Raw genomic sequence first — 21,332 nt, forward strand, 5'->3', positions numbered from 1 at the left:
CCCCCTGACTGCCACAGTGGAGAGTGGGTTGGTCTTGGGTGATCTGTCATGGTCTTTGGTCCTTCTGCTGTTCTTTTATTTTTTTTTAAAGATTTTATTTATTTATTTATTTGACAGAGAGATAGGCAGCGAGAGAGGGAACACAAGCAGGGGGAGTGGGAGAGGAAGAAGCAGGCTCCCAGCAGAGGAGCCCGATGTGGGACTCGATCCCGGAACGCCGGGATCACGCCCTGAGCCGAAGGCAGACGCTTAACGACTGCGCTACCCAGGGGCCCCTTCTGCTGTTCTGAATCTGGAACAAGTTCTCTCTGAGGTTGGCTTCCCTCTGGATCCCCCTCTACAGTGATCTACAATGGAGGAAGAAGCTGTGGAGGTCACTTCACTGAGTGCAAGGCTGTGGAAGAGGCTGCAGTCTTAAGAGGAGGCTCCTGGGCAGTGAAGAGACCCCCCTCTGGGAGGAGGGGATAGTGGACAGGTGGATGGGCATGCAACTCTCTCTCCAAGGTCCCCTTCTGTATGTACATCTGGCCCTAACACAGCAGGAGGAGTTGTGGGCCTGCCTTGCCACAAACCCCTGGGGTACATCAGCTGTGGGAGGCCATCAAGGGGAGGGGAAGGATCTGCATGACTTCCCTGTCCTCCCTTTGAGTGGGGCAAGTAGGTAAAATCGACTTTGGGCCCCGCAGGAAGCAGAACTCGAAGGGTCTTTCCATCACAGCCCCGTCCTCTTTCCTCCCCACTCCTCTCACTCTCTGCTCAGGTGATTTGTTGACACTGGATCAGGGGAGGCCCTGCCACTTCCTTCTTATAGACATCATATGACCTCAGACTCACCATCCCTGTGTCTCTTTCCATTTCAGGGCCCTGGGCACAGTCTACACCGTCTCGGGAATCTCAGTGTCGGGGGCTCCTGGACAGAGAGGTGCTGTGTCTCGCACTGGGCTCGCAGTGCGTCATTGGACTTTGGCACAGGATGAATGCTGTCCTCAAAACTGTGACCCTCTGAAGCCCCCGCACTTAGCTTCCTCTGGTATTCTGGTGATGCATGCTGCTTCAGTTAGTTGTGAAAAGTCCTATTCAACGGAAAACTGAGTATATTTAGAATGAAATGTTCATTGAATAGATCGATGTAAGAAGTGACCTCTAAGGATTCATGTGTGAGTTCTTTTCTCTAGGAAATTGTCTTGATGACTCATCCCATGTCTTCCGTGACTGTAGGATTAACCATGCTTTTTTGCCTCAATTTGGACAAGTCACTTAACTCCTTTGCAGGTAGGCTGCATGCAGAGGTGACCAAACTTATTTTACAAGTTTGGACTAAATGAACAAATGCATTGACTGCTTAGGACATGTGGAAGACCCCTGAGGGTGGGTCTTTGGAAAAACCCTGAGAGACCGTGGTCAACCTGGCCGGGAGGGCAGTGACACCACAGTGCTACTATGTATCCTACATCCTCTAGACTCCAGGAGAGACATCCAGCTGTAGCCACCCATGTTTTAAGAAAAAGTGGCAGGGAAAAAGACAAAATGTCAGACACAAAAGAAAGAACTGAGAAAATAATGCCCATAACATAGGTTGACTGGGGTTGACTGTGACAATGGAGAGAGACAGCTGTGACAAGACAAGGATCTCAGAGCTGCAGAGAGGCGCATGCCTCTCTGAGTGATCATGCTTTGCTCAGAGGACATGACCCAGTAATGTGAGACTAGGCTGTCAGTAGGCCACCAACCAACATTTAGTGAAGGGTAGCATGACAGATACATCCCAAGATCTTACATGAATACAACTTCTCTCTCTCCTCACAAATGCCCCCTTGAGGAATGACTGTTAGTCCTGTTTTCGACATGAGGAGACGTCTCCTAGAAATGTTTTTTGATCCTGCTGTGTGTCATGTGGTGTGAATGGCAGAGCGAGGCATGGTGCAGACCATGCAGATTCAGATCCTGCACCCTCCCCACTGCAACGTGTTGTCCTCACTGCACTGTCTCTGGAGAATCTCTGTCCCGTTCACCAGGTGCAAGGAGGTAAGTGCAGGATTACTGGTAAGAACTTCACATTCTCTCCCTCCATGGATCCTAATTATTCTTGGGAAGATATACATAAAATAACCACACAATAAAAAGGTCAACTAATAGGAGATCCCTGAAAAAGATGACCTGGGCACAGCTCTAGTCAGAGAGATTTTGGGAGGTTCTCTGGAAGAGGGGCTGACTGAACCCCTATCTGAGGAATGCATTCGGGTAACTTGGGGTGCAGCCTGGGTAGTGGCTGGAGTGGGCAGTGGAGGAGGAGGTGATGCCTGCAGAAAGAACATCATATGGATGGAATCAGGAGGCGATGAGGAAAGTTTGAGGACGAGGCGATGGGAGGTCAATGTGACTGGAGCTGTTTCGCAGTCAACAGACAACTCGTAACCAACCAAGCAAACCGCATGCTGCCTAGACACAGCTCAGTGCGGTCAACTCAAAGCCACAGTAATGCTGTCGTGAGGCTCAGACTTCCACTGTGACATGAGGCCCAGCGAGAAGCCGAGTCCTTCCCAACCCGTCTGCTGCACACACGTCAGTGTGATGTACGTGTCTGGAGTGGTCTCCAGGCAAACAGGATGATGAAAATCAGCTACTTCCTCTTGACTGCTCTAGCGAGGCCTTGGGCAATTTGGAGCAATTTTACATGTATTTTTTTTATTTTTTTTTAAAGATTTTATTTATTTGACAGAGAGAGAGACAGCGAGAGAGGGAACACAAGCAGGAGGAGTGGGAGAGGAAGAAGCAGGCCTCCCGCCAAGCAGGGAGCCCGATGCGGGGCTCGATCCCAGGCCCCTGGGATAATGACCTGAGCCGAAGGCAGACGCTTAACGACTGAGCCCCCCCGGTGCCTGTACATATATTTTAAAGATACAGTGTGGATTTAGAATGATAGGCAGCTTTACACCATATCTTGGAATCTCTGTATATCTTCATGTTTTCTTTCTATATAGTTCAAGCCTTATCAAGATAAGTAAAATATACATGGCCAAAGATAATTGATTTTATTCCCAAATAACTTTCTCTATGACTGTGAAGATGAAGTAAGTAAATTTACAAGTTCAAGAAATCATACATATATTAAATATCCAAACTCTACCATTACAAAATTGTGCATATGATAAGCTTTAGTTTTTTTTTAAGTTGGAGGAAGAATATAACAACAAAGCCCTGTTTAATGACCTAAATTCAACCTGAGGATCTGGTTGGTCACTATTATCCAGAGGTGCCACGTCATATTATTCAGTATACGATTTTAAGAAAATTCTTTTATTTTTTTTAAATTTAATTCCTTTTAAAGTGACGCTCTATTTTGAAGTTGAATTTCATGTCTGTGACCTAACAGTGTGCACACAACTGCATGAGGAGTCTCTCTGAGACACAGTTTACGTTGAACTGTGATTCCTGCAAACACCTGAGGATAATCAGTCATGGACTGTGGCTTGAGGATATTCAAAAGAGTATGATGTGGTGAGTGACTTTAGTGCAAATGGCAGCTTAAAGACCTCCAAAAATTCTCTCCTCAAAAAAAAATCAATGAGGAAACTGGCAAAAATTGCCACCAACATCTTAAGAACTCTGGAAATAAACTCAAACTTGCAGCAGTAGAGGGAATGTTGATACTGGTGGAAGAGGGAGGAAAAAAAAACAGGTGAGTCTCAGTCAGAACCATGAGTTTTGTGCTGTTTTAACATGGCCTAGTCCCATCCCCTGCCCTGTGGCTGCAGAGTAGTTCAGAAAACTAAAGCCCATGTTCACAGTGAAAGACAGCAATGCGGCAGCCACTGGAGAGAACAGAATGGGTCCGGAGCTCCCTCAAAACCTCATTTCTAGAGAATTACCACTAATGGGTCTGAGGGATGTCTGCAAGACCCTACTTGTTTGACTGTTTGTGTTTAATCTCACTTGGAGCTTGCCCAGAACAAAAAGCCTTTTCCCAGCATAATTGTCAAAAAAGAAATTATAGGCAGTTGCTTAACTTGTGGTTGGTTGGTTAAAGTGATAGATATTAGTTGGAGCAAACAATAGAGTAATAGAAAGCTTACAAGGACCACCAAAAAATGAGATTTCCATGAGGGGATTTGAAAAGTTCTGACTTATTCTTACGAATCTAGAACACTGTAAGCATACCCAGGAGAGATCCTAGAAGGCCCTTAGCTCTCCCCCTGCCTGACCTGGATGTTCTTCACAAGCAACAATGAAGGTTTTCAGCTACCAGCTGAATTTTGAAGATACGATTCAACATGCTCACGAAGCCCTTCGACAAAGACTGAATGACTTAGTTCTAGGCTGTTCGTGAGATCTCTCTCCGGCCAATGGCTGACCGCCATAGAGCTGAGCAGGGACTACAGTGGTCACACGTGACAAAGAATACAGACTTTGGAGAATTAGTTCATTAAAGTCACTAATGAGAAAGCAATGACAAAAAATAGCAAAGCCAACAAATCCTAGGGAAGAGTGAGAATCCGATTTCTAGAGTTGTCATATGATATTATTTTAAATAACCAATTTACAGTCCCCCTCCCCAGTAACAAGATACCTGCAGGGAAACCAGAAGTCTGACTGTGCAGAAAAAAGTTGGCATACCAGGGCCAAGTGTGCTTTCCTATGACAGGCCTGCTTGTCAGACTGACCCTGTCTGAAGTCTGGGAACTTGGAATCAAGAGGGTCCCCACCATTCTCTGGTAAGTGTGGCTTGCTGTGCCTAGACTGTTGGTGCAAACCCTGTGGTTTATGCAGAACATATCTTTGCTGATAGAACTCTGAAATTCAGGTATGTGCTAGGCAGAGGGTGCCTAAATGACCAGTTCCCACTAAAAACCTCTGAGTACAAAGTCTCCAATGAGCTTTCCTGGAAGATGTTTCACACTTTATTGCTGGAGGAATGAAGTGTACCTTTGTGATGCCACTGGAGCAGTTCTCTTGAAAGCTTGTGGCTGGTTTTCTCTGAACCTCCCATGCACCTTTCCCTTTGCTTATTTTGCTTAGTGTGCTTTCACTGTAATAAATCATAACTATCAGGATGGCTATATACTGAGTTCAGTTAGTCTTTCTAGAGGGACGGATGTTGGAGGTGCTCTTGGGCTGTCCCCCACACATAAGCTGATATACAAGGAGAAAAAAGCAATGAATACACACTGTCCCTAAGCAAAGTCCAGACACTGGACTTACGAGACAGATACTTTGTATCAGCTCTTTTAAGTATATGTAAAGAATTAAGGGAAATGATATTTAAAGAACTAAAACATAGTATGAGAATTATATCTCTCCAAGTAGAGAATAACAATAAAAAAGATGTGAATTATAAAAGAGAAACAGATATTCTGGAGTTGAAAAGTATAGTAACAACTGAAAATGTCACTAAAGGGGCTTGTATTCACTTCCTAGGACCATTGTAAGAAATTACTACACTTTACATGGGCTAAAACAATAGAAATTTACTCTTTCACACATCTGAAGGCTGGAAATCTGAAGTCAAGCTATAACTTAGGCTCTGCTTCCTATTGAAAGAGCTAGAGAACTATCTTTCCTTGCCCCTTGCTATCTTTTGGTAGTTTCTGGAAATTCATGGCTTTCCTTGGATTGCATCTGCATCACTCTAAACCCTGCCTCTGTCATCACATGGTGGCTTTCTCCCCTCTGTGTCTGTGTGTCCAAACCTCCCTGCTCTTATAAGGACAGCAGCCATTCAATCAGGGCACACTCTAATCCAGTGTAACCTTATCTTGATTATATCTGCAAAGACCTTATTTCCAAATAAGGATACTTTCACAGGTACTGTGGGGTACAACTTTAATGTATAATTTGGGGAGACACAAAGCCACAACAAAGCTGAACAACAGATTTGAGCAGGAAAAAGACAAAAATTTGAAGATAGATTAATAGAGATCCAGTCTGATGAACAGTGAGTTAAAAAATATGGATGGGAGAAAAAATAGCAGAGCCTCGCGGACCTGTATAATACAATAAGCATGCCAACATATGCACAAAGAAAAGTCCCCAGAAAAAGAAAAGACAGGGAATGAAATATAAAATAAGTAAAAGATAAAATAAATAAAAGAGAGGGACAGTGAAGATATGTGAAGTAACAATAGCCAAAATCTCACCAAATTTCATGAGAAACATTAATAAAAATATTCAAGAAGTTCAAAAAAGTCCAAGCAGGATAAACCCACCTCATAATAAAATTGTTCAAGGCCAAAGACAAAGAGAAAATCATGAAAGCAACTAATCATTTACAAAGGCTCCTCAATTTTATGGCTAATTTTCATCAGAAACCAGAGGCCAGAAGGCAGTGGGATGACATGAAAAGTGCCAAAAGACAGAAACTGTCAACCAAGAGCTCTGTATCTAGCAGATGTCTTTCAGTAATAAAGGAGACATTGAGACATTCCCAGATAACATTTGAGAGAACCCACTGCTTTCACAAGGCCTACAAAGAAATACTAAGGGCCCTTCAAGCTGAAATGAAAAGACAACAGAGTAACTTAAATCTACATGAAGAAATAAAGAGTTGCATAGGTTAATATACAAGAAAGTGTAAATATATAAGTATGTATATGTTGGCTAATGAATTTAAATAAAAAATATAAAAGTATGTAAGATGTGTATAATTGTAAACAATGTATTATTTTCTCCTGATTTAAAAGGCACCACCTGAAGTCAATATTATAAACATGTTGACGAGCACACAGTGTATAAAGATATAATTTGTATGACCATGGCAATAAGGGGAGGCTGTGCATTGAATCTACATGAAGGTAGTTTCTATATGCCATGGAAATTAATCTGGTATTAATCCAATTAGAATGTTATAATTTAAGGTGTTAATTATAATCTGAGGGAAGCTACTAAGAACATAACCCAGAATATATAGCAAAAGAAGCACCATGGAAATGTATTCGGTACGCTAGAACATAACATAAAAAACCGGTAATGGAGGACTATTAGAAAAGAGATGACATATACAGCCAAAACACCAAACCAAAACAAAAAACAGATACCAATGCTAGCTGATTAGTAATGAAATATTCATGGATTATATACTCCAATTCAGAGGCAGATATTGGCAGAATGGATTTAAAAAAACCCTATAATCTCTATTTGCTGCCTATGAGGGAGTCACGCTTTAAGTCTAAGAAAGAGAGGTTGAAAATAAAAGGAAAATAAATGCTAAGCAAGTAGTAACCAAAAGAGAACGAGACTGGCTTTGATAATATAAGACAAACTTTTATGACATTTTTCTTCTAGAAAAAAAAAGGACATTTTATAATGACAAAAGGGCCCATCCTTCGAGATTATGAACGTTTTACAAGAGAACTCCAAAATACATAAAACAAAATGACAAAAATGAAGAGAAACAGACCCCTCAACAATTGGAGGCTTCAATATTCAACTTCCAATAGTGAAAAGTCATTTCTTGTGATGCTCACAGGGTGGGAGGAGTAGGGGCTGAGATCCATATTTCATGGTGCAGGTACTGAAATTTAGAGATTAAGTGACTTTCTCAGAGTTGCAGCTCAACTGCAACTGAATGATGGTTCTGAGTCAGGGGATACAGACAGTTCCCTGGACATAGAGATCCCTGATCACCTGAATACGAGATCAGGTCCTGGACACCTGAATTGAGCCCTTTCCTCACTCCCTTGCTCATATCCTCTTGCCCCGAGGTTTCTGCAGGCAGACACCTGGTATGTCAAGGAGATGCCTGCACCAAGAGGATGGCTCAAATCCTGACCCAACTCCTCGCTCTGTGTTTCAATCCCTGACTCAAAATACATTGTCTTTCCTCCAAATGAAGAACAACCCCTGATGGAGTGGGGGGATCTGAGCATGTCTCCATCTCCCCTCACTTGCCCCCAGCACTTGATTCTATCTGCTGCCTTTCAGTGAGACTCCCTGGTGGTCAGGTGATCACCCTGAATGACCAGTAGTCTGCTTGCCTCCCAACTGGCTCAGAACCCAGGACATTCTAAACCAACTGCCCACGTGACAGTTGCCCAAAGAACTAGCTTCGTCTTCAACTGACCAAACTTGGATGATGAGCAGTTCATTAACTAGGAGAGGGGTCTGCCAGGCTGGACTTTTGTGGCTTAGTGGATGAAATCTACACACCTCCCGTGTCTCCCTGACTATCTGACCCACCCTCAGAGCAGCCACTACGGAAGGCATGGCTGAGAGCAGGAAGTAGCCACACTGGCCCTTGAGTATGCACCTTCCCTGCTCACTCCTTCCTTTCCAACATCCAGTGTCTTTTGTACAAACCACAGTCCTTCTTCTTGAATCTAATTACTGATTTTACTCCCATGCCACCTTCAATGGAGTAGTTAGTGGGGGTGATATTTGTGGCCCTACCATGTTGTTTGGTCAGATGCCCATTTCAATGTGGCTGAACCACTGTGGGCACAGCCAGCAGAACAGTGGACAGCCAGCAGATCTTCTTAAACACAAATAGTTATATTGTGAATCCCGTGTTTGAATCCCTTATGATCTTTCTCTTTTTATAACCTGAGCCACAATCCTAGAAAACATACTGAAAATAGAACTGTTGATATGCAGCTGAGAGAAGACCCTGGGAGCACATTCATTCATTCCTATGCTGCACTTCTGTTCTATGAGCAAAGAGGGGTATTATGATCTGTGATGGGGCTGTGATTTTATGAGGATGAGACAATGTAGAAAGGCAGCACAGCACAGGGACGGAGAGAGAGAGCATGAGAGCTGGTGTCTGGTGGCTGGTATCAACTCATGCTAGAAGACACATGTACCTGGGAAAGTTACTTAACCCCTTTGTCCCTGGTTCCCTGTTCTGCGGCATGAGGCCTATTTACTAGTATTCCCTTACGAAGCTTAATATAAGACAGTCCAGACAGCACCTGGAGAAAATGACCGGTGCTGCGTAAGTGCTACGTAAGTGTTCCAGCATTAACTGTCTGCAAGAATAAGCAAGGAATACAGGAGTGGCTGCCTCCGGAGAGGAAACTCGAACGGATACAGGGCAGGGGAGGGTGCAAGGTGACATTTCAGCCCTCACATGGGCATGATGCTTTACAGCTCATGGAGAGTATCTGTCATCATTTCCTGTCATCCCCCATCATCCTCATGGGTTATGCAGGGTAGGTGCTGTGACCCCTGTTTTGTGATTCATGGCTCTAAATTGTAGAGATTTTAAATGACGCCTGGAGTCACAAGGCTGATGACAGATCTGAGATAGGAAAGTAGTTGTTTCCTTGGGGACAGAGATCCTTGAACAACCCCTACCGCCTCCCCTGAGTCCTCCAGATCATGTGCTGGACTTCTGAACCAAGGGCTACCCTCCCTCCATTCCCCAAATTTTCCTGCCCCAAAGTTGCTGTCAGGACATAGAAGGTGCTGGAGCCAAGAGAAGGGCACATGCCTCCACCCAAACGTTTCAATCTCTGACCCAAAAGCTATGATATTTTCCTGAAAGGAAGTCCCTTAACAGGTCGGGGGAAAATCCCTCCTCCTCCCACATCATCACACATCAGCTGCCTCAAGGCAGACCGACGGTGTGACCAGTGCTCTGCTTGACTCCTATGTGGCCCAGAGCCCAGGATTTTCCAAGCCAACTTGCACATATAATTCCTCTCTAATGAATCAGCTTGGCCTTCAAGAACCAACCCTGGATGAACCACTAGCTAATGAGGAAAGTGACCTGATGGACTGGTGCTTTGCTGGTTTAATAGATGAAGCTGACATGTCCTCCACTGTCTTCTGACCACTGATCTGAGCAATAGCCTGAGCAGGCAGAGCCTACACTCTGAGTGTGCACTTCCCGCTCCCCAAACTCTGAAGTCTCTGTAGACTCCTCACCCTTCTCTAGACCTTGCAGTTGCAGGGAGAGAGTTTCTTCCCTCTGCCACCAAATGTTCATTCCACCAACCCAATGGCATTGTCCCTTCTCACCACTGTCCCAGGCAGCACCCAAACACCCAGTAATCCTGTTCACATCAACCAATGGAAATCACTCTATGAAATCCCAGTTTCATTCCTTTATAAAAACTCTGTGGATTTATAGACCACTGATGTTTGGTTTTGGATCTTGACATCTACGTTCAGAAGAGTTAACCTGTGATTTCCCTTTACTGTGATGTCTATTGCTAGGTGGCATCCAAATTCTCCTGATCTGATGAAAGCAGTGTAGGTGTGTTCCCTCTGCATATGTTCTCTGGAAGAGGATGTCGGAGAGTGGCATCACTTCTAAAACACTTTGTAGAAATCAGAGGAAACGATCTGTGCCTGAGTTGTTTTGTAGAAAAAAATAGTTTTACATTTGTTTTTTAATTGATGTTTACTTTACATATTGTAAAGTCCCCAAATCTTAAATGTCTAGCTTTATGGTTTCCTGTAATATAAATGCATCTGTTGCCAACACCAATTTGACACACAGAGCATCTCCAGGACCCTGGCAGCCTCCTATAGAAGGACTTAAGAATAATATCTAACTTATTAGGTTACATGAATAAAATCATCTACTCCATGTATAGTCTAGGCACAACGATTACACATAATTAGCTCAGAAAGAGTGTGGCAGCGTCCTTGGAAGGTAGTTATGTTGCCTGTATGTACTAGTACCACCACCCTGTCTCCGCTTTTGTGGCCGCATGCATCAGCGGTCACCCCAGTGTTTGGTTGGTTTTCCTGCCGTGCCAACAAGGAAGTTAGGGAAGCAACGGAGAACATGTGCACTCGTTTGCTTTACCATTTTCATCCCAAGCGCCCTGCACTCACATTTCCTCTTCCTGTTCTTCTTTGCCCCAATTTGCTTTGTCTTTTCCTTCTTTTGAGTCCATTACAAAAAAATTTGTTCACAGCTGAAAGGAAGACAAGAATCAGGCATAACCAGAGCCACCCAGGGCAGGTAACCATTAAGTGGAGGATGCTGAGGGCAGATCCAGAATTCCCGGGGCCCCTCCAGCAGGGACCCTTCCGACTCCCAGCCCAGCTCCTGGCTGGGGCCATTCAGGGCTGCGCAGCAGGAGTCCGTGGTACAGACCCAGCGTAAGGGGCCAGAGCAACACTAAGAATGTGAATGAGGTAGGCTGCAGGAGGTTTTATAGACATTGATCCAAGGACCTTAAGTGCCTGTATGAGACCACATACTACAGGATGAGAATTATTAAGAGGGAATGGGGGAAGAGCTACAAAGAGGAGCTTATAGATAGCAAAAACAAAGTGAAAAGAGAGGAAAGAGGAAATAAATTGCATGCACAGTTTTGCTCCCTGCATGTAATCCTGTGCATGGATAATTGTAGGAGTGGGGAGGAGGAAGCCTTGGGAAAGGACGGGGACAGTCAGGGTTGGGGTGAGAACTTGGACCCACTGCTCCTGGCAGGATAAAGGCCGACCTGGGGATGACTCTGTCTTCCCCTCTGCAATGAGGGAATGGGTCTCTGTGATCTGCAACATATTTTTTCCAGCCTTCAAATTTTATAACTGTGACCATGAATGAACTCCTGTGTCATCTTGTCCTTACAAGAAGGCAGTCACTGTCTGCATGCATTTCTGTGTGTGATGTTGCCTTCCTCGGTACTCATGACTCAGTACTCCCCTTCCACTTCTCTCCACTATTTAGTGTTCATCGTCCTTCTCCGTGTCAGCCTCTACCAGCCATGTTATTTTAAAATATGGGGACACCGGAGGAATGATCATGGGTATACTGCCACCCTCCCTCATCAATCAATTGATCAATTAACCAATCCATCCAAACCCAGGGGGCACCTGTAATGGGACTGGGGTTTTGTTGGGCCCTATGGGACAGAATGGCAATGAGTTCCACATACTACCTGTCCTGTGCCTGGGGTAATTGCAGTTACTTGAAGATCGTTCTCAAAAAATCCCATAGGTTTCCTAGCCCCCTAGAGAGCATGAACATGAAATCAGAAGTAAGCTAACTTGTCTAAATTCCCTTAGTCTATACGTGGGGCAACAGGGGCTCTACAGCTGATGCGATCACATAAACACACACTACCTGCCAGAGTTTGCCCTGAACCTTGGAAGGACTGGGAGGGTGGGCTTTGGGCAGGCCTGGGGTAGGCATGACCAAGGTGTGGGGGGCAGGGCCAATGTGTGGCTGAGGCAGTGGGTTCTGAGAGGAGCACTGACTCCCTGCCCTGCTGCCCAGAGAGAGGTCGTGTCCTGTGGTCAATGCCAGGTCACCGGGTCAGCAGGGCTGTAAAAGCTGGTGTGTGAAATAGGCCCAGCAGCTCCTCATACAGTTCTCTAGAATCCCTGCCGGCCATGGAGGGTCTCCAGGGCAGCTGCACATGGGCCTCTTTCAGATGGAAGCACATTCACAGTTCAGACTTGGGTGAGGTATGGAGGCTGGGATGAGCTAAAGGACATTGGAGCATATGCATAATTCCAGAGGAAAGGTTCTTCAACTCACCTAGCTATGGAAGTGGCCTTTAAGGAGGAGCAAACAGGACAGGAACATAATGTTACTAGTCCTGTACGTTAAAAGGGAGAGAGTTGACCTCTCATCTACCTCCTGGCTCATGCTAGAACTTTGTATCCAGATTCAAGTGTCTGTTGGGTCGCACAGGATTACATCCATCAAGGTTAATAACAAGAAAGATACCAAAATCCCAAGAGGTGCTAATGAAACAGAACCTAAGCTTTGACATCTGGCAGTGGGAAAGAGAAGGAAGTACAGGTTTCAGGGGAAAGAATTTTTTTTTTTTAAAGATTTTATTTATTTATTCGACAGAGATAGAGACAGCCAGCGAGAGAGGGAACACAAGCAGGGGGAGTGGGAGAGGAAGAAGCAGGCTCATAGCAGAGCAGCCTGATGTGGGGCTCGATCCCATAACGCCGGGATCACGCCCTGAGCCGAAGGCAGACGCTTAACCGCTGTGCCACCCAGGCGCCCCCATGGGAATGAATTTTTAAATAGGAAAGCAAAAATGATTGCAAACACAGCACACCTGATGCCTATGGACTCCATTCCTCTTACTAATATGTCATTAAAATATGAAATGAACAAATTAGACTTGTACATATATTTCCCTACCCCTTCTGCTTTCCTATCCACCTTCCTCAGTCTCCAGAGCAGCAGGTGCAACCCAACTGTACCCGGAACCCTCTTGCATTGCTTCCTACCTGAGTGTTGTTCCCTACCTGGAGAGTCATCCTCCTCACTACTGGAATCTTGAATGCTCTCCACAAGAAAATCTATAGACACCCAAATATGATATATAGAAACACATCAATTAGAGGGGCTCACCCTTTCCTCCTCCTCTAGTTGAGGCTGTGTGGGTCATACGGCATCAACCTGATATTTCCTGTGGGTTCTCAGAAGTTCTCTATACTTGGTGGAGTCAGAGCCCTTCAACAAGAATTGATCACAGTTACAAACCTTCGAATGAGACAGAGATGCTGAATGAATCAGCTTTCACACTCTCAGTTCTACAGGCACATTGCAGCTCTTACCTCCAAACTTACCACCGGAGATTCAAATTAGTATGCGCACATTTGAAATGTAGCTAGTGTGAGTGAGCAATGTGGTGTTATTTTAATTCGCTGAATGTTGGTGTAAAATTAATTATAAGCAGACACATGTGGCTAGAGGCTAGCACCCTGGAGAGCACAGTTCTAGAATCCAAAGATGAAAAAGAGGTCACTTGCCCTCCGCTGGTTGTTTCTTGGTTGTAGTTTGCTGGCCTGATCTGATCATTCATGTATAGGCATTTCTGGGCTCATGCACACATGACAGGCACAACTTAAGACTCTGGGACACTAAACAGTAAGGTCAACCACCAGGTCCTAGAGGAAGCGACTTACAGAAATCCCAATGTCACTGCATAGAAACAAACAAACAAACCCTAAAATATTTATGGAACCACAAAGGACCCCTAATAACCAAAACAATCTTGAGAATGAAGAACAAAGATGGAGTCCCCACACTTCCTGACTTTAAAGCATATTACAAAGCTACGGTAATCAAACAGAATGGTACTAGTATAAAAACAGGCCGATAGACCAGTGGAACAGAGCAGAGAGCCCCCAAATAAACTCACACGTACATAGATAAATGATCTGTGACAAGGGTGCCAAGATTGCACAATGGGGAAAGTAAAGGAGGCATGGAGTGAACACTGACACTCCCTAACCCAGCTGTTTAGGAGATTTGCAACAAGGGTGATGGGCACCAAGCTAAAAGCCAAGTTTTACTTTAAATTCCTATTTGCCACTGTACCTTGGGTATGGACTTACAGGATTTGAGCATTTCTCATGGTATGGTGATGTCATAAATTACATTAAATTATCGTCCTGATTCTTAACTGCTCTGGGCCATGTACAAGCAATGACCTCAGCTATGACAGCTGTTGGCCTGCACTGTCCTACATGGGGCCTCTTAGCTCTCAGAATCAGTGGACTGACCAGGAGCATGTGGACTTTCTATGTGAGTTTCACTCTAATGACTATGCCAGAGCTGGCTGTTAAATCCATCTATAGTTGTTCTGGGTTATGTGACCATTGAGGCCACCTTATAACGTGGTCAGTGTTTGGGACATGTGTACACTTCAGTACTTTGGGAGTGTACACGGATGCTGAAACCCCCCTGCTCTGTGACTAACGATCCCGTAGCTGAGTGATAAGTGCAGATCAGTAGCACAGAGCATCAGCAACGGGGATACAGGCCTAGGTCCACACTTTGACTTTCCTACTCAGGAGGTCAAGACCTGGGACAGTCTTTCTGCTCTATCTCCGAGGAAGGGAACATTCAACAAACTTCCAGGCACAGTTGTGGTGATGGAGGAATTCGGGATTGTATGAGTAGCTAGGGAGGAGGACTGGCTCTTCTCCTTCCTCCCACATACAATAGCTGATGACGCTTTAAGATTCCTTAGTTCAGGAATGAATATGAGAGTCTATATCTTTTACGTTACTGTAGGAAGTAAAAGAACAAACCACACTCTTGGGCTCTAAAAGAAAAAAGGGCTTTAATATAATAATATTTGAATTTACCACTTACTATTTAAGAGAATAAATATTGCCCCCCGTCAAATAACTAAATAGATGGGAGGAAGGGGTGTGGAACACATGGGGCGCATGCACCGCAAATCCCCAGCTGCTGAGGAATCCCTGCAGGGCCACTGGACACTTGCTCAGCCCTGAGGTTGACTGCGGCCAGTTCTTCTCCTTCTTGAGTGCTGCTGACCAGCTAGGACCGGGGCTCCAGCTGGCAGGACAGGGTGTAGCTAAGGACAGACGGACACCTGTGAGTTGCCCAGGAGCTTCCATTCAAGAGTCCCTGCCAGTGTTTGCCCACAGCTGGAGTCAGGCGCCCCGGCAACAAGGCCTGAGGCTGCCCAGGGAAGGAGGATCCCAGGAGTGGCCAGCAGAAAGAGTCCACCCCGAACCTCACCCACCCAGATCCTGATGGGCCTCACCTCTCAGCCTCGCTGAGCGACTCCATAGCCTGGAACCAGGACCGAAAAGAATCCTCGGGCTCTAGGGTGTAATTCTCGGCAGCCACCTGGAGCAGCACGATGTCCGTCATGACTTGGTATTCCTGAGCAGAGAGAGAAGCACAGGATGTATAGGGAGCCTGGGGGGGGGGGAGGAGCTGCAGGGTCTGGTGAGGGTTGAGCAGCAAGACCGGGGACCCATCCCAGGTCCTGGCACACATGGCCACCCTCCAGCCTAGAGATTCATCCGGTCTCCACCTGTTCTCAGAGGTGAATATCAGTAGCCTCTCCTCCGGGAAGTTCTCCTGGATGCCATGTGTCTGTCCCCATCTCCTAATGGGATGGGTCTTGCACTGCTTTCTTCTCAAGGGATCCCAGGAAATGTGAGGTGGAGGGCATGGAGCCAAGCAATGTTCTTCCCAGGGACATCTCTGAGGCCCACTCCCTACCCTTCCCTGCGGGAAGCGCCACATATGCTCACCTTATTTCTTTTCTGGTGGTTGATCTCATTCCCCTGGAAAGCAGACAAAGTCCATCAGAATGAGGCCCCTGGTTCTTAGGAGCACTTGATTCCCATCCCTTCTCATGCTGCATCATGGCCAGGACCCGTGAGGGGGCCGTGCATACACAGATAGCGGGCCTGGGATGTAGGCCAGGCTCTGGGGTCCAGAGAAAGGAGGACATGGGGCAGATGGACTGGCTACAGGTCGGGACCCTGCAGCACCACCCTCTCGGAAGACAGTAGGGGAGGCCGAAGCCTCAGGCAGGAAGGGGCTGCTGCGGCTACTGAGGTGCTTGCTGACGTGGAGGGTCCTGACTTCATTCTCCCCCCACGGGCAAACTCACCGGGGGAGGCTGAGGTCCACTCAGACAGACCTCATGCAGCTTTGCCTTCAGGAAGCTCTGCTGCTTCACCAGTCTTCGGCACCGGGAGCCGTGGCCTAACTGCAGCCTCACCTCGCTCATCCCTGAGATGGGCAACAGCCCCCAGGCTCACAGGGTAGCCGTGAGGCTGTCATGAGGGGAGGTTTGCCAAGTACTGAGAGCTCAGGGCTCAGTACAGGGGCGCTCTGCTCCCAAACCTCCGGATTCTGGTCCCTCCCCCACAATCCTCAGGCTCACCCACCTCCAGATAGTCCTCCATTGCAATATCCAGCATCACCAGTTCAGTGAGGAAAGTGCCAAGTTAGGGGACAACACCCTGTGTCATGAGCAGTAGGGTTGGGATGAGTCCCTGCTCTCTGGTGCCCACAGGGACCCTCCCCTGAAAATGCTGCAGCCTCCTGGCCCACCCCAGTTTCCCACATGGAGCAGCCTAGGACCCTTAGCAGTCTCCCCTCAATTCCCTTTCCCCTCACCCTCCAAGTACATCATACTCTTCCTAATCACCTCCAGAGCCTGCTTTTAGAAAATCACAGGGTATGTAGTCCTGGGCTCCTCCCCATCCCGAAAACCATTCTGGATCCAGCTTTCTAGACCCTCCTGCTGGTCACTTTGAAACAAGAATTTTAGAAGCAACAGGAAGTGGAGCTGGAGTGGAAGTCCCACCTGTACTGATTTGGAGGCTTCCAGCCCTCAGGGAGAAGCCCCTCTCCTCTGACTTTGGAGGCCCTGGGCCTCAGGCACACTCACGTTCTTCTGCAGCCTCTTCTTCTAGGCTCTCCGGAGGGCCATCACCAGGGTGGCAGATTTATTAGATGGTTGCTCCTGTAGGGCCAAGGACAAGATCCTTGAGACCGTAATACCCTCAGTCCACTTGCCCCCACCATCTTTTAATTCAGACCCTAGACATCTGACTTAAGTCAGCTGATAACTGATAAACATTATCCTTAAGCATGCCATGTGATGATTCTAGAAAAATCTCAGCTCCAACATTCACTCTATGTGTGACCCTGAGCTTGAAGCCTGGCCTCCCTGAGCCTGTTTTCTCATCAGGAAAAGTGAGAATTCTACCTACCTCCCATCGTCTCCTGAGGACTCAGTATCGTATTACTATCATTATTGTTGTGGCCCTCAACCCATCCCAACCCCTTCACTGAGCAGAGCCCTGTCCTCTGGGCTTTCAAGGTTTGTACAGGTGTCCATCTGGACTAGCTGTTGACACAGAGAGACAGGGTGTCTAGGCTAGGGAATCTGGTTGAGCAGCACCTGGTTGTTCCACCCCCAACGGAATCTTCACCCCAACCTGTCACCACATTCATGCCAAAGGCTTCCCCTCTCCAAGGAATGCTTCAGGCCATTCCCTATTTCATCCATGCAGGACCCTGTTCCCTCACACCCTTCTTCTCTTTCCAGACCTGCACCTTCCATGCTACCTTGATGACTAGTTTCCTGCTCTGTGGGTTGTCTTCAGTGCCCAGCTTTTTAAAGTTTTGAAAGCACTTCCTGAATAGAGGGAAAGGAGGCAGGACGATTGGAGGAATAATGTGGCAGGGTTGAGCGCAAGTCCCTTTTATTTGAGAACCCCAAAGTGTCAAATTGCCTGGATAACAGTTTTCTCTGGGTTCCTCTGAGCACTAAGGTCTTTGTAGGACATGGGACAGAGCTCTGATGTAGGTCATCCTATGACTCCATTCCCATATTAATTGAGCAGCTCTGTTTTGGTCAATTTTGGTTTCAATTGGGCAGAGTTTAGTGGTTGTAAAGTAAACACATGAAAATATTTATTCAGCTCAGCCTTGTGGGGGAACATTTAGGAAAACTGATTTCTAAAGCAGGAGACGTGGTGGCCTATTCTCCAGGGAGGCTGAGAGACCCGCCTGCCAGCCCAGGTCCTGTAGTCAGGGATTGCTGCTTCCCAGGAGGTCCAAGCTGGCTAAGGGGGAAGAGGACAGGCCTCTGGGAGACCCCTCATCCATCCTGGTCCATCCATGCAGAGAGACCGTCTCACCTGGAAACGTTCTCCCATGTCTTCTTGAGGTGGTATATTGAGACAGTCTGCAGAGCCGAGACGATGGCATTCAGGGAGTAGTAGTTCTGCAGGATTTGACAGGCCTGGGGAGGGAAGAGAATGAGCTGTCACGTGGGTAGTGGAGGCTGATTTTCTCTAGAGCTTCAGTCACCCTCGGTTTAAATCACTCCTCCTGGATGAAGCAGATGTCCAGGGACCTGCCGAAGGGCACATATAAGGCCCAAAGAGTCCCACTGCTGGGAGACGAAGGATTTTACCTCACTCCAAGGAAGAAGTCAAGGAGGAACAGAGCATCCCAACATTGGGCCATGCAAGTCACAGTCAGCCTCTGGAAGGAAGAGCCTAGGGACTGCACAGTCCTAGGGCAAAGACCAGGGCCTTCCACCCTGAGACCTGATCAAGGGAAGAGCAGTGCCCGAGACTCAGGAGAGCACCTCGGCTGGGCTTCCCGTTGCATACCTTGGCCACCTTGATCCAGTGCTCCACCACCATGGCCCTGTCCCGGGCTGTCATGCTTGGGTTGCCAAGGCAGGTGGTGATGACACACTTGGCCACACCGTTGAACTGGGCGACAGTGGCCCGGACTGTGGGTGCCAGGTGCTCATTGCCAGGCTTATTGCGCTTGGACCAGACGGAGCCCAGGCACTGATGGGGCAGCAGCTTCTTGAACAGCTCCTAGAGAACAGGGGGAGGTTTGTTCACCCAGCTATTTCACATGCAAGACTAGTGTCTTAGATAGGGGTCACAGGTCAGAGCTAGAGCTCAGAAAGCTGAGAATGTGGCCTGAGCCTGGTTGGAGTCCCTGGATGTCACTCCATTCTTTTTCACTGAGGGGCCCAGGACAGGATGGCCCAGGAGCAAATAGAGACGAGGGAAGGAAGGAGGGCATTTGCATCCTGATCATCCTCACAAACTCCAAGCTCCACGCTGCTGTTCAAGGTGGCTCCTCCCAAGGGGGACTCTTCCCCTCCAACTATTCATCCCTCTGGTTCTACTCCCCTCTCAGATGCACATTCTCACATGATAGCTACAACCACAGGTTTATCTATCTGCCCTGCACTTAAGTACACATCAGATACCTAGTAATTGCTGAGGGTACTCAGCCTCCAAAACAAGTGGGTGGGCGACCCATGGACTTGACTGAACACAGGGAGCTGCCCTCCTCCACCCACGGGACCAGGGCCTGCCCATTGGTCTCTCCATTCTGGCTCATTTCTTCTCCCTAGTACCTCCGTATCAGTGCTTATCAGGGTCTCTCGCTACAGTCCGCAGCTGGACAGTGAAAGCTTGGGGCTAAGCGCCTTGATGGGTTGACAGGGTTGGGAAGTGGTGGAGCTGAGATTTGGTCCCAGACCATAGGAGTCCACATCAGGGAAAGGCAGGTGTAAGGCAGCCGAGAGCAGAAGAAACGCTTGTCCCTGCCCCACCCTGAGAGCCTAACTGCTCACCGTATCCATATATGTGAGTTGCTCTGTCACAAGCCTGGAAGGGAAGTCCAGGAGGTCAGGCTTCTCCTCACCCAGCTGGTTCTTTGGGGTGACACAGCAGGAACCATCTGGGGTCACAGTGGGCTCTATGTCTATTGTCAGAGCTGGAGTGAAAATTCCTGGGAAAGCTGATGGTCCAGCTGACTGCAGCTCAGCACCCGGCACACATGGAGATGATGGGAGCATGTGTTCCAGTTCTGCAACAGCTGATGGAGGGGAGGCTGGCTCTGACACTGCAGGTGATGGTCGATGCAGAGCTGGGGTTGCCTCTAGCTCCATAGAAGGCCCTTTTTCTGGCTCTGCAACTGGAAGGAGCCCTGGAGCTGGCACTGGAGCAGGTTAAAGAGAAAGGTTCATCCACATAACTGACTTTCCATGTGCCTTTCCAAAAACAGGACATATACCATGGCCTTAAGGAGGGCACGTATTGCATGGTGCACTGGGTGTTATACGCAAGTAATGAATCATGGAACTTTACATCAAAAACTTGGGATGTACTGTATGGCGATTAACATAACATAATAAGAAAATATTAAAAAAATATATCCAATGAATTTCCAATCCATGAGCCCCATTCCAGATAGCCTTCCCAAACTGCAATCTCCCTTACCCTCTGCCTCTACAGGCTCCAGAAGTTCCCGCTGCAGCAGGAGAATGGGGGCATGGTTTCTCAGGTCCCAGTCATGGCACTTCAGATGTACAGAGCCCCCCCCCCCCCTTTACCTCAAGTCATATGTGGAGCACAGTCAGAGGCCTGGCCTTTCATTCCACATGCTACTCCCACAGCACCATTCTTTCTGTGTGGGTCCCAGAAGATGGCCCCAGGCCACTTCCAACCCCTCTGTAGCTGTCTTTGCAGTGGTTTGCTCATCCAGAAAACCTGAATGAGTGGTTTTTCCACTTACACTCTTCACGGCCATAGGTCTAGTCTACTCTGTCTTCCATGCAGACCAGTATCAGGGCTTAAGTTTGAGGCAGATTTGTGAGTGGTCTGCTCACCACAGCTTCTATTATTGGCCCCAGTTGTGGTCAGCAGAGGTGGATACGGAAAGGAGCAGGCAGAGCAAGATGAGACCATCAAAGGGGTGGATGTTTTAGGCACCAACTCAGCCCAGATTGTGCTCTGCTTCCCAGAGGGCTTGAAGGCCCATCCATAGCTCTTTTTGACTCATTTGCTTCTTCAGGAAGCCCCCCAAATTCAGCCCTCCCATGGAAACCAAGAGATCTGTGAGATCTATGGCTCTGAAAGTCCCTCCCCAGCCACAACCCCTGTATCTCCCACCCTGCTCTGTGGAGGCAGCAGTCTTTCCTTCTGGACCCAAAGACCGTGTTTTTACTTGTTATAGTCCATCATAATGGTACAAACACGGGTGGATCTAGTCACACCTAGAGTAGGCCATGAAGATGTCACATCTAATGAACTATGGACATGGGTGCTTATGATGTGTAGAGTGACTATCTGACCCTCTGACT

The 21,332-nt window shown here is 47.3% G+C and overlaps 1 protein-coding gene across 1 annotated transcript in view; it reads right to left on the reverse strand.

Moving 5' to 3' along the window:
- Nucleotides 1-14,974: 14,974 nt before the first annotated feature.
- Nucleotides 14,975-21,332, reverse strand: part of LOC148108176 (uncharacterized) — a 91,444-nt gene continuing 85,086 nt past the window's right edge. The window contains exons 3-8 of the mRNA XM_087853894.1: nt 19,821-20,188; nt 18,352-18,455; nt 17,094-17,168; nt 15,943-16,662; nt 15,444-15,565; nt 14,975-15,251 (exon numbers count right to left, since the gene is read on the reverse strand). Coding sequence (XP_087710020.1) covers nt 17,135-17,168; nt 18,352-18,455; nt 19,821-20,188 — 506 coding nt within the window. The 3' untranslated portion in view covers nt 14,975-15,251; nt 15,444-15,565; nt 15,943-16,662; nt 17,094-17,134. The remainder of the gene's footprint in view (nt 15,252-15,443; nt 15,566-15,942; nt 16,663-17,093; nt 17,169-18,351; nt 18,456-19,820; nt 20,189-21,332) is intronic.

The sequence above is a fragment of the Ursus americanus genome, chromosome 22 (genome assembly GCF_024610735.1).
Source record: "Ursus americanus isolate L20-20 chromosome 22, mUrsAme1.1.p, whole genome shotgun sequence".
In the NCBI taxonomy this organism is placed as follows: Eukaryota; Metazoa; Chordata; class Mammalia; order Carnivora; family Ursidae; genus Ursus; species Ursus americanus.